General features: G+C 39.5%; 1 protein-coding gene across 1 annotated transcript in view; it reads left to right on the top strand.

Annotated features, from left to right (window-relative positions):
- The window catches only part of rnf2 (ring finger protein 2), a 15,634-nt gene extending 4,022 nt beyond the window's left edge, over positions 1-11,612 (top strand). The window contains exons 4-9 of the mRNA XM_033649557.2: positions 2,255-2,337; positions 2,469-2,601; positions 2,695-2,794; positions 3,681-3,853; positions 4,774-4,963; positions 6,084-11,612. Of these exons, the coding sequence (XP_033505448.1) occupies positions 2,255-2,337; positions 2,469-2,601; positions 2,695-2,794; positions 3,681-3,853; positions 4,774-4,963; positions 6,084-6,185 (781 nt within the window). The 3' untranslated portion in view covers positions 6,186-11,612. The remainder of the gene's footprint in view (positions 1-2,254; positions 2,338-2,468; positions 2,602-2,694; positions 2,795-3,680; positions 3,854-4,773; positions 4,964-6,083) is intronic.
- Positions 11,613-12,025: the final 413 nt, after the last annotated feature.

Below are 12,025 nucleotides of genomic sequence, written 5' to 3'. Positions count from 1 at the left end.
TCATGAACTGGAAATCAAAAATCACCATACATCTAGCTCACTGGAAGAACTTACTCATTGACTACAGCTCCATGGAATATAAATCCTCCCTTTTCAGTAGCACAACAGAACCCCAATCCTCCTGGTCCAACCTCATCGATTTCTTAACATCTTATGTTCTATCTGACCGATTTTTCTTGTCTGAGAGCCAATCATCCATATCTGCACATAATCCACCCATCATCATGATGATCATCAATATTCTTGGAATATCTTCTTCATAAAAAACACACGCTCACACACACACACGCACAAGGATACACTCAAAAGCACATTCTTAATTTTCTTGTTCTTTTTTTTTCTATTATTATTATTATTATTATTATTATTGTTATTATTATTATTATTATTATTTTTATCATTTTTCTATTATAATTAGATAATCATTAGGGAATGGGAGGAGAGAGGATGAGGGATAACAAATATAATTCAGCCTATCTTACTATATAATGACGAAAACTGTCTGTGGGTGTGTCTGTCTGTGTGTCTGTTCCACGTTTTTCTCCTCACTGACTTGGTCAATCCATGTGAAATTTGGCACAGTGGTAGAAGGTAATGGGAGGAACTTCCGGTTATATATATTTTCCGCCATTTTGAATTTTTTGAAAAACACTTAAAATCGATCTCTTCCTAGGAAGTTTGACCGATCTGCATGAAACTCGGTGAACATAATCTAGGGACCAATATCTAAAGTTCCCTCTTGGCAAAAGTTGGAAAACATACTAAAACTGAGCTTCTATAAGGCAATGAATATTGCGGAAGGCCTGGCTCATCACATAAAGGTAAATAACATCTCAAGTAGGGATGCACCGAAATGAAAATTTGTGGCCGAAGCCGAATATAATATTAAACGCTTGGCCGAATACCGAATATCGTTGTTTAGTTTTTCATTAGTTTTGGCAGATGAACCCCCTCCAGATTAGTGTTGTCACGGTACCAAAATTGGATCCCACTGTACGATACCAATGAAAATATCATGGTTCTGAGTAGTATCACGATACCACAGTGAAAATGAGGCAGATGTGCCTTTTGTCATTTATGAAAAGATAAATCACTTTTCTATTATAGGCTACATCAATGATATTTTAATGGAATAAATTACTTATTGGCTTATTCATACTTCAAAAACAGAATCAATGAGTGATTAACATAGGGGGGATCAAAGTAAAATAAATAAATAAAATAAGAATCAACCAGCCACCCTCCTTCCCTTCATAAGTAAAGAACAGTCCCTAAAGTGCGGTGAGGTTTGTGGGCCGTGAACGGCTCGTTTCTCCTCTGACACGTCACATACCTGTGTTCGGCTGGCTCGGCTGTTCAGGTACTTCTGGGCAGTCCACACGCCAAGAAGAAGATATTATTGGAGCCGACTTATCCGTCGCCGGTAAGCCGATGGCCGCCGTATTTGACAGGAATACATTACTGTCTGTGTCTGTGACCCCCGTTCAACCCACAATCAGTAGGATTCGCCTTTCATTTCTGCTGCTGGTTGAAATCTGTAGGCTGCTCGCACAGCGTGCTGAATGATTTAAGCCTATTTTGCTCGCTCAAAACTATTTTTATATTATAAGCCGTGAATTGCCTTTAAGTGTGTTCTGTAAATTACCCCCATGTAGCCTGAAGCACCTGTTTATATTCAAGTTTGAGGCTCACAGTCAGTTTATTGTTTGATTTAAACTTACCTTGACAGAAATTAAAATGTATTTTTTAAGTGTGTTATAGTGTAAATAGTAAAAAGTAAATGGACCTACACTTGTATAGCGCCTTTACAGTCATTTCACCACTCAAAGTGCTTTTTACACTACGAGTCACATTCACACACTCATTCACAAACACGCACACACACACACACACACACACACACACACACACACACACACACACACACACAGGTGGCTGAGGCTGCCATACACGGGGCCACCTGCTACTCAGTTTTTAACACACTCAAACACTGATGGAATAGCCATCAAGAGCAATTTGGGGTTCAGTATCTTCCTCAAGGATACTTCAACATGCGGACTGGAGGAGTCGGGGATTGAACCGTCGATGTTCTGATTTATGGACGATCCCGCTCTACTTCTGGGCCACAGCTGCCCACATTAAAAATAATAGTCCGGATCAATAACAGTAGTCCACATTGTTGAATTGGCATTATTGTTGTTGTTTATGATGATGAATTTTTCAAAATGTCTGTCTGTCCTCCCTGTCTCTGCAGTAATAAAGAGTGTCCTACCTGTCGCAAGAAGCTGGTGTCCAAGAGGTCGCTGCGTCCGGACCCTAATTTTGATGCCCTGATTAGTAAGTAACCACAAGAAGGTTAAGGGAGGTTTAATCACTACACAAAAAATATGGATGAACTGAAAATTGTGAGTCAAAACATTGTAAAAACATTTTAGAATTTAGTTTTATATTAACTTATGCCATTTCAGGCAAGATTTATCCCAGCCGCGATGAGTATGAAGCCCACCAAGAAAGAGTGTTGGCCCGCATTAGCAAACACAACAACCAGCAAGCCCTGTCCCACAGCATAGAGGAGGGGCTGAAGATACAGGCTATGACCAGGTAAACAGTGATCTCAACACACAACAATAATGTAAATATAACAATAATGCAAATACAAACTTAATACATTGCATTTGCATTTGTTTCTTACAGACTGCAGCGTGGTAAGAGACACACAGTGGAGAATGGTAGTGGAGCTGAGGACAATGGAGACTCCTCCCACTGTAGCAACGCTTCTGTCCACAGCAACCAGGTATGTTAGGATGTTTAACACATCACATGTGACAGTGTGTATGCATTTTGTGCCCCACTTATCAACGTTGACATTATAAAGCATGCACCAAGCAAGCCCTGCTGGGAGTCAGTTGTAATGGTGTGACCAGTGAAAATATTAAGTGACACACTGTGAAATGGTTTAAGTATGGAGCCCAGTTAGTGTTGCGCTAGACCAGGGGTAGGCAACCTGTGGCTCCGGAGCCACATGTGGCTCTTTAGCCCCTGTCCAGTGGCTCCTTGAGCCTTTGAGGAAAAAAAGTCTATGGAAATTCCTTCTATGAATCCAAATGTTGCTGAACCTCGATAGCAGTGGCTGGTTAGCTATGGACGCCAAATCCAAAAAAGTAAATTGAATAAAATAGAGAATGTAGCGCGTGGACAGATTTGTTTGCTCTCACTGCCAGCTCTGCAAAATTTAAGTACCAGATAATTATTAATAGTGCCATGCACAGTGGCCACCTTGTGGTAAAACATATTAATGAATGCTTATTTAGACCATAAGTATATGCTAATTTAGACTTAATAGGCTATTTACCTTGATTATAAGGCTCAAACATGTTTTGCGGCTCCACACAGATTTTTTCAAATTATTTTTGGTAAAAAAAATGGCTCTTTTAATGGCAAAGGTTGCAGACCCCTGCGCTAGACCAATGTAATGATGAGACTCAGGAATAAATATTGTAATTGTTGAGACACACACTGCTGTGAATGACAGGGAAGCTTGATAATCACTGCCACTATTGCAGAACTACAGGATAAGCAAACTTGAATTAGGGATGAGACTGTGTTCAAAGGTGCGCTTCTCCTCCTGGTGTTTTTTTTTTTTCATCATAGAAATACTGTTTTTGAACATTTTCCCCCAGGAGGCAGGTCCAAGCATTAAGCGCACCAAGACAAGTGATGACAGTGGTTTGGACATGGATAACGCTGCTGAGAACGGGGGCGGGGATTCTGTGATCGACGGTGGTGCCAGCGAAATAGAACTGGTGTTCAGGCCACATCCCACCCTGATGGAGAAGGATGACGGTCACAACAGGTAGTGTCACACATATACAGCTTCAGTTAAGACTTGTGCTGATCTCACAAATAAAATACAGGAGTTGACTTGTCTGCTGTGGTGTGAAAGAGAGGCATAGAAAAGAAGCATTTCAAAAATCAAACAACTGATAAATCTGTCTGCTGTCTTGTAGCGATGGGTAACATTTTGTTTTTTAATTCAGTACCAATGCAGAATTAATGCTAGTGCCTTAACTGTGCCTGAATACATTTTCTAACGGCAAACATAAAGAACATTGTGGTTTAGCAGTTGAACAACACATACCCCAAATTTAATATTGACACATTAACATAATAAACCAACCATAGAATGTACAAAATGACCGTATCGCAAACATCAAGTATAAATGGTCACGTTGTTTCATTAAGCTGCTGACATGAGACTTGCTACGGCGTTTTGATTCTCTCATTCTCTCCTTTGGCTCTGTCCCTCTAACAGACACAGTCACGCAAAGAAAGACTCACAAACATGATTTGTCACACACACTCCTCCAGCCAACCAGATCACTTTCTCCTGAGCAATAGTGTCTGAGGCGAAGCGTGTATCTCATCTGCAGGGCTCCACACTGCTATTTAATTGCATTTTGCAACCATGCAGCTGCAATGCAACCTGTAAATATTATCAGTATATGAACTGGAGAGCTTTTTCATTGTTTTTTTTTTCCCAGCTTACAGTAAACAAATCAGCACCATCAGTTTAACTGCACCATGGAAACTGTTAAACTTAATGAGATTAAGGATAGCAGGAGTAGAGGAAGCGTGTCATTGTACCAGCTGGGTTCAGACCGTGACAATATAGTCTTGAGAACCCATCCATAGCCATAGCCATAGCCATATTGTCATTTACATATCAACTGTGCCAGCTGATTTACATATATTTGAATGTATGTGTGTCTGCAGTGTGGAGTTTGTCCCTCGCTACATTAAGACGTCCGGTAATGCTACAGTGGATCACCTGTCTAAATACCTGGCCGTCAGACTGGCTCTGGAGGAGCTGAGAAGAAACGCAGAGGCCAGTCCTGTTAATGTGGAGGCAGCTTCAGAGAAACAGTACACCATCTACATACCTACTGCTGGAAACCAGTTCACTGTGAGCATACACACACACACGCACACACACACACACACACACACACACACACACACATGCAATAGGCATTGTCTGAGGGAACCTGACATCTAGGATTTTTCGTGATCCTCTATACACTAAAAGCTACACCTACCTCTATAATGTTCTAGGTTTGAAAGCATTTTTGAATATATATGTAGGGGCATGTTCAAACTAAAACAGGGTATTATGTTGCTCTGTACATTCTGGAAGGGTAAAAGCATTTTTAAAGAAGTTGGGCAGTATGAGTAAATAATTTCTACTGAGAAATAGTACATTGCAGAAGAAGGTGTTTTCTAACTTGTTTGGCATATGTACGGCATTTGATGGATTTCATTTAAATGTAGTTGAAACCAGTCTGCTTATCATATAAGAAAGAACAATTCTGCTGCTACAGACCATTGACTGATGATAAAGATGAACAACATGTCTCCATGTCCTCCCACTGTACAAAAATGAAGCCAAAATATCCTGGATGCGGCGGCCACCATCCTGTGCTGGTGACATCATTTGGAGTCAAAGTCTGCGCAGCAGTGATCTCTGCGGTCTGACCATTGACCAAAATCTTCTGCTTGTGGTCTTCACTGATCTTGCCAGCAAGTTTTTCATCCTCCACAGTCGACTTCATGTTGAAAGCATACGACTCCAGGCCGTTCTTAGCATCAACTGGCATGCACAGCTGTCAGTCAAGATCAGACCCACTTTTTTATAGCATCAAATAACTTAATTCCAACCAAAATTATGAAAAACATGAACAATTGAGCATAATGATAAGAACTACCTTAAAAGACAGAACCCATCTTTGGGGAAAAAAAATGTGACATGTAGTTCTAGCTTTTAGTTTGGCCCATTTCCCATCTGCTAACATGGAGGGGGCTAGGTTTATGACTTATACTGCAGCCAGCCACCAGGGGGCGATCCCAATGTTTTGGCTTCATTTTTGGGGAGCTGTCATGTTGTCCAGCTATATGTACAGACTGTGCTACAGATAAATGGAACCTTGAGGATAACGTAGGAATGGAAAAGATTAATTAAAGAAGGTCATAATAGTCAGAGTGGGAAACCCTTCATGGATGTTTGAACTGTTTAACTCTGTTCACAGGTTCTGAATGGTTCCTTCTCCCTTGAACTGGTCAGCGAAAAGTACTGGAAGGTGAACAAACCCATGGAGCTCTACTTTGCTCCTACTAAAGAACACAAGTAGACGCATACAAACACACACATGCAAACACACACGCGCGCACACACACACACACACACACACACACACACACACACACAAACACACACACACACACACACACACACCAGTAGGAAATAAACATATGGACTTTGCTATAATTGCACACACAGAAACAAGAGGAGAGGAATTTGTGTGTCTGAAGGAGATGAGAGGGGTTGGTTTTACCCTCAAAAGGACTCTTGTAAAAAGAAAAAAACTTGTTTTATATTCTCTGTATCTTTCTGTGTCTCTTTATATCTCTCTCTCTCTCTCTGTAGAAGGTAGCAGATCAGTACAACAGCCAGCAGGTAAATCAAAGCGATAATGGGCTTTTAAAGTATTTGTAGATTTGTTCCAACTCTGAAAAGCAGGGTCCATTCACAGTCTGAATTAGCAATGTTCTGTTTTCCAAGTAATAGAAATTTTATCATACTGTTTTTTGTCTTCAGTAGAGGCCCCTTTATGCTCTGTGATTTTGGTCTGTATCCAAAGTTGACTTTGAGAGACACAGGTGAAATCTTAAATCGTCAGTCCAAATCTTTATTATACAGTATTTGTTTTTCATTACTGGCCATTTTAATTTTCTGTCTAAATTTGTGAACCCTAAAACGTTTATGGAATCGCACAACTTTGAAAAGGAAAATTCAAAGCACATAAATTCAGACAGCATGTTTTCAAAGTAAAATATTTCAGTTTTCAACAATAAGTAGTGATTAATCAGTGGTGATTAAATTTCATAATGAGGTTTGGGTTACTTATGAAACAGATGATTACAGCCTTTTCTTTGCTTCCATAGACAATCTTCTAAACTGGTGGACAGTCAGACACAGATTGCAAACAAGAGTTTATTCGACCCATCTGGCATACTGTCACATGCTGATAGTGTAAAGGGGCCTTTGAAAAAGCACCTGTTAAACCATACATTGAATACTACAAGGTAAAATGTGTGTTCACACTGATAACTTGACAGTTATTGACCAGCAGTGGGCAGTGCACCATATTCAGTTGAATCTATATAGTGGCATGAAGCTACAAAGATTGCCTTAGGCAAATCAGTTTTGTTTGTCTTTTTCAGATAATGTTCCAAGTGTTCTCCAAACTTTTTTTTAACATGGCTTTATAATAAAACTAGAGAACAGTGAAGGTCTGGATGGCTGCAATGTTTTTGTCAGGGCAGGCTGCTGTCTGAAACTGAATCACTATAACCGTAATCTCTGTAAGCAGATATCTGCATTAGGGCTGCTCCTTGAAATTTATAGATTCGAATCATCAGTCGGAGACCCCTCATACGACTGAGATTGTGCAGTTTACTTCTGGGAATGTTTTGGTCCCCAGATTTTGCTGCAGTGAGTGCTCTTGACTTTCATGCTACACTTTGGTACAGACAGCTGCGGATGTGATGCAGCAACACGGGGAGGAGAGACTCTGCACCGTAAGGCTTTGAGATAACATTGTCTTCGCTTTTCTGCTTAGAAGTGGTGATTTTACAGCTCGTAGATACTTGATATGACACAGTCTCTGGCTTTTGTTTCATATCTAGTGTCGGTAAAAATTGTTGCACATTTCCGTACTATATTACTTGAATGCCACTGTCACACTCAACATCCCGCTGCACCTGTTCAAACTTGGAAACTTGATATGGAGGGGGGAAAAAAACAAATTAAGTGTATTAAAAGGCCAAATCTGATTTGACTGACATATTTCAGAATTGGGTACAGCCTTCATCTGCATATGTTAGCAGACTCTGTTGGTTACCAGAAAAGAATTTGGTATCGGAAGTGTTCTGGTTTTCGTTTGTAGTCTGAGTTGTATCAACCAATCATGTTTGGTTCCCTGCAGGTGAATGATATATATATATATATATATATATATATATATATATGTATATATATATGTATATGTATATATATATGTATATGTATATATATATGTATATATATATATATATTTATATATATGTTGTCTGGACCTGTCTCATCAGTTGAACTGTAAACAGTGAGTGGTGCACAAAAGAGGGAGTCTTGGCCTGGATATCCACTGGCTACATCGCAACTCCTTAGAAATATTGGCTGTTGCCCAAACCAAGATTGCGTCACAGGGAACAAGAGAGCATGAAATGAATGGAGCTCTGGTCATTTCTGTCAGCGATGCTACCAGTGTGAACGCATTACAATCCAACTGCACTATTAGCAGGGCTTGTCTCTGTTTTGCTGGTCTGATATGGCCAGAGTTTTGTGTACAGCTTAATAACTCGTTGGGAACGTGAATAGTGACGGAGAAGCTGTTGTCTTGATCTGTTGCCTGTAGAAACAAAACTGTCCTGATATCTGTGGCTGCTCTCTATGGCTTGTTCTTTTATAAATGTCTTTTATAACATGGAGAGGGAGGAGTGTGATTGGAGGTGGGTGGGGTAGGAGGATAATTTTGCAGCACCATAGACAGTCAAACCATGAAAGTATCTCTTCTGCTATCTCCACCAACCTACTCCCTTTGCTGTTAAATCACTGCTGACTCACCAGTGGAAGGCAGTTTTCTGTCACAGGATCATTTTGTAGCCATCATTTCTTAGATGTAAAGAATAGGCATCAACATCCAAACCATCCTCAGCTATAGCTCGGACATGACATCACAGAATATTTTAGGGTATATTTGTTTTTGTTGTGTTTCAGACACATGGTGGGGTTCGGTTCAGTGTTTCAATACCATGTGTTTCAGTCTCCATGTAGCTAACTTAGGGCTCTGAAAGTTCCACAAGAATAGAAACCCTGAGTGTGTGTGAGCTACAGTGAGTGGATGTGAAGCCAAACATGTTTGTACTATAAATGTTCCATTATGTCAACTGCCTTATTTTACTTTGCATCTGATTCGGTACATTATCACGCCCATAAGAACCCTGACTAGACAAACGCCAACCTTTCCACCCAAACATACATGTTTCAAACATGATGTTGCTCTTTTACCTGGTCTTTCTGTTTGTGGGCAAGATGATGGACCAGTGTGTGTGTGTGTGTGTGTGTGTGTAAGGGAAATCATGAGTTTTATTTTTATGGCACAGAAATGTAAAGTTCGCATGTATGAAGCTCCTTCTGTTGATGAGCAGTAATGTAAAGAGGATCAGAGCTGATGTTGTCATAGCTGCTGCTAACAGCCGCTGGGTGGCACATTGACGGATCATGAGTGAGTGGATGAATTGATTTGTTGCTGCAGCCTGCATCAGGTGTGGAAGGATCCCTCTCTACAGCCTGTCTGGACTTAAGGACACCAAAGGCAGATATTCACTGCTGTTACAAAAGTGGGGTGTTTTAGGTCAGAAGCAGCATTAATTGTTCCATGAAAAGCTGAAAATGTTTTATTTTTCTTGTCACTGATGTCACATTTGAAATTTAGCAGTGCAGTTCTAATGTAACTCATTTATTTGATCCAAGAGTGATTACACTTGCAGCATTTGAGAGGCAGTGTCAGTGTATGTTGACAGTGGTGAAGAAAACGAAACTAGGGCTTCATATAAACAGTACCTAGTTTGGTGAGCTGATAATCAGAGTAAAGCACTGTCACATTCCAGTATCACTATCTCACAACATTAAAAGGCTGCAGCCCACTTCTTTATGACTTCACTGTTCAGTTCAGGACAGTTCAGTCAATATTTGTGAGAATGTACTAAAGTCTCCTAAACTTAGAAACTACTGCAACCCTTCACATGTGCACTGCTCTTTATCATCAATAACATTTCTGTTAATTTGACAAAACCATCTTAACACTTGGTCCTTATTAGCTTTTTGTGGAGCTTTAACTACATCTCACGGTTTTCATCAGCAGATAAGTTTTGCTTATTTGCTATTATAGAAATGTTTTACCCACTAAATGACCATTTGTATATTAATTACTCACTGTGTCTTATGGGGAATTAGTGAAGAAGACATTTTCTCACATGTCTCCATAGTGAACAGAGATCCCAAAAGGTGAATAAAATCTGGGGTTTATATGTATTAAAGGTATACTTCACCCACAAAATGACCATTTGTGTATGGATTACTCATGGCATATTTACTTTAAATTTGTTACAAAAACTTTCTCTCATGCCTCCCAAAAACAGTCTTCATGAATTGAAGTACATGGGGTCCATGTTTAACAACAGCAAAACTATATCAAAACATCTGTTTACAAACTCTCACATGACTAGAGCAGTGTAATCCAAGTCTCATCTATGTAGTCATGTGCTCAGTACTTCACAAACACATGATTTTTCACTAAAATGTTTCTATTTAAAACATGTTGGTACATTCCCATGCACAGCCGAACTCTGAACTCCGCTCAAACAGGGTTCTTTGGAGTTGCAACACTTGTAGGCAGAGGTGTTTTCTTTCTAACATTTTAGTGAAAGTCAGGGATCCCAAGGTCATGGAAAACCTGAAAAAGTCAAAAGAATCTTTAAAAATCATTGAACGTTTTGGAAAAGTCATGGAATTTTGTTGTCTATGAAATTATTGAAGTAATCTTCATAGGATAACCTTTCATGTAATGTATCGTAATGGCAATTTGTTTTACCTCTAATATTTGTCGATGTGTGTTGTATTTTTGATCATCACGTCTCTTCATTTTCTTCTGGCGTTCCCTCTCTCTTTTTGTTTGCCAGCTAGTTTAAATTACGTTTGAATAGATTTTGGATCTGGTATGTTATAAAAACGCCCAGTAAGTAGGGCAAGATTTTTTTTTTCTTATTAAGGGTTCTTACAAAGTTGTGAAAAAGTTTTGAAATGTTCTTAAATATATGTGGTAACTGTGGAAAATATGCATACAACTGGGTAAATGAGACTTAGATTATACTACATGAGCTGTGTGACAGTTTTGATAAAGTGTTGTTGTTAAATGTGGTCCCTGTTCACTTCAATTGGTAGAGAATGGTGGCATTTTTTTTGGGATTCCCCATTCACTGTGGAGGCATGAGAGAAAATTTTTTCTTCACAATTCAAAGTGGTGACTAACTAATATACAGATAGTTATTTTGCGAGTGAAATATTCCTTTAAAAAAAGCAACTCTAAATGGACCGTGATTTAAACTACTATTTGGACAAGAATGAACTGAGTTCTGATTTTACCTGTGAATGTGCCATCTCAATTAAGCCTCTGCTTAATTAAATGTCAGTGTGGCTGAGTCACTATGAGGCACACCGCAAATTGAATGACTGCACCAGATTTCTAGCTTTAGGAAAGAGAAAGCAGAAAGTTCCACAAACTAAACTGCCCTGAAGGCATGTGTCAAAGGTCAACTGCTGGAGTCAAAACTCAGTGAAAACGGCTTCACTCCTGTCTCATTTGGTACCTGTGTGTCTGATAATCTGTCTGTGTGTGTGGAACCTGTACACTGCATCTTTCTGTTTGGACAATAAACCTGAATCTATGTGTTCGACAGAGAACACAAAGTGCTGTTGCTTATGTTCTCATGGTCTGGTCTCTAAATCACAAAAAAAAGACTGCACTATCTTAGGGGGAGTCATGGACTCTGTCACCTATTAGTATAAAATAATTTAAGTTACATTTCCTTTGTCTTAGTCCTGCCTTTGCAATTAAACTGAATTTATAAAATGAGTAGAGAATAAGTCAGATTAGATAACAGAAAGAACAGCTGTTAGTAGGAGAGTAACTAGAATTACCGCTCCGCATTGTATACCTCTGCACTAGTCAAGTTTCTCTTAGAGTTTACATCCATGTCTGTGAAAACATGGATATTTTACAGACATCTTCCCACAGGCAGCACAGAAGATCTATACAATCAGCACAGTTTCAAGGTGGACACCCAAGATTAGTGTCACCAATTCAGTATC

The sequence above is a fragment of the Epinephelus lanceolatus genome, chromosome 12 (assembly GCF_041903045.1).
Source record: "Epinephelus lanceolatus isolate andai-2023 chromosome 12, ASM4190304v1, whole genome shotgun sequence".
NCBI classification, from domain to species: domain Eukaryota; kingdom Metazoa; phylum Chordata; class Actinopteri; order Perciformes; family Serranidae; genus Epinephelus; species Epinephelus lanceolatus.
Note: the sequence above shows the minus strand (reverse complement) of the source record. Positions and strands in the feature narration are given on the sequence as shown.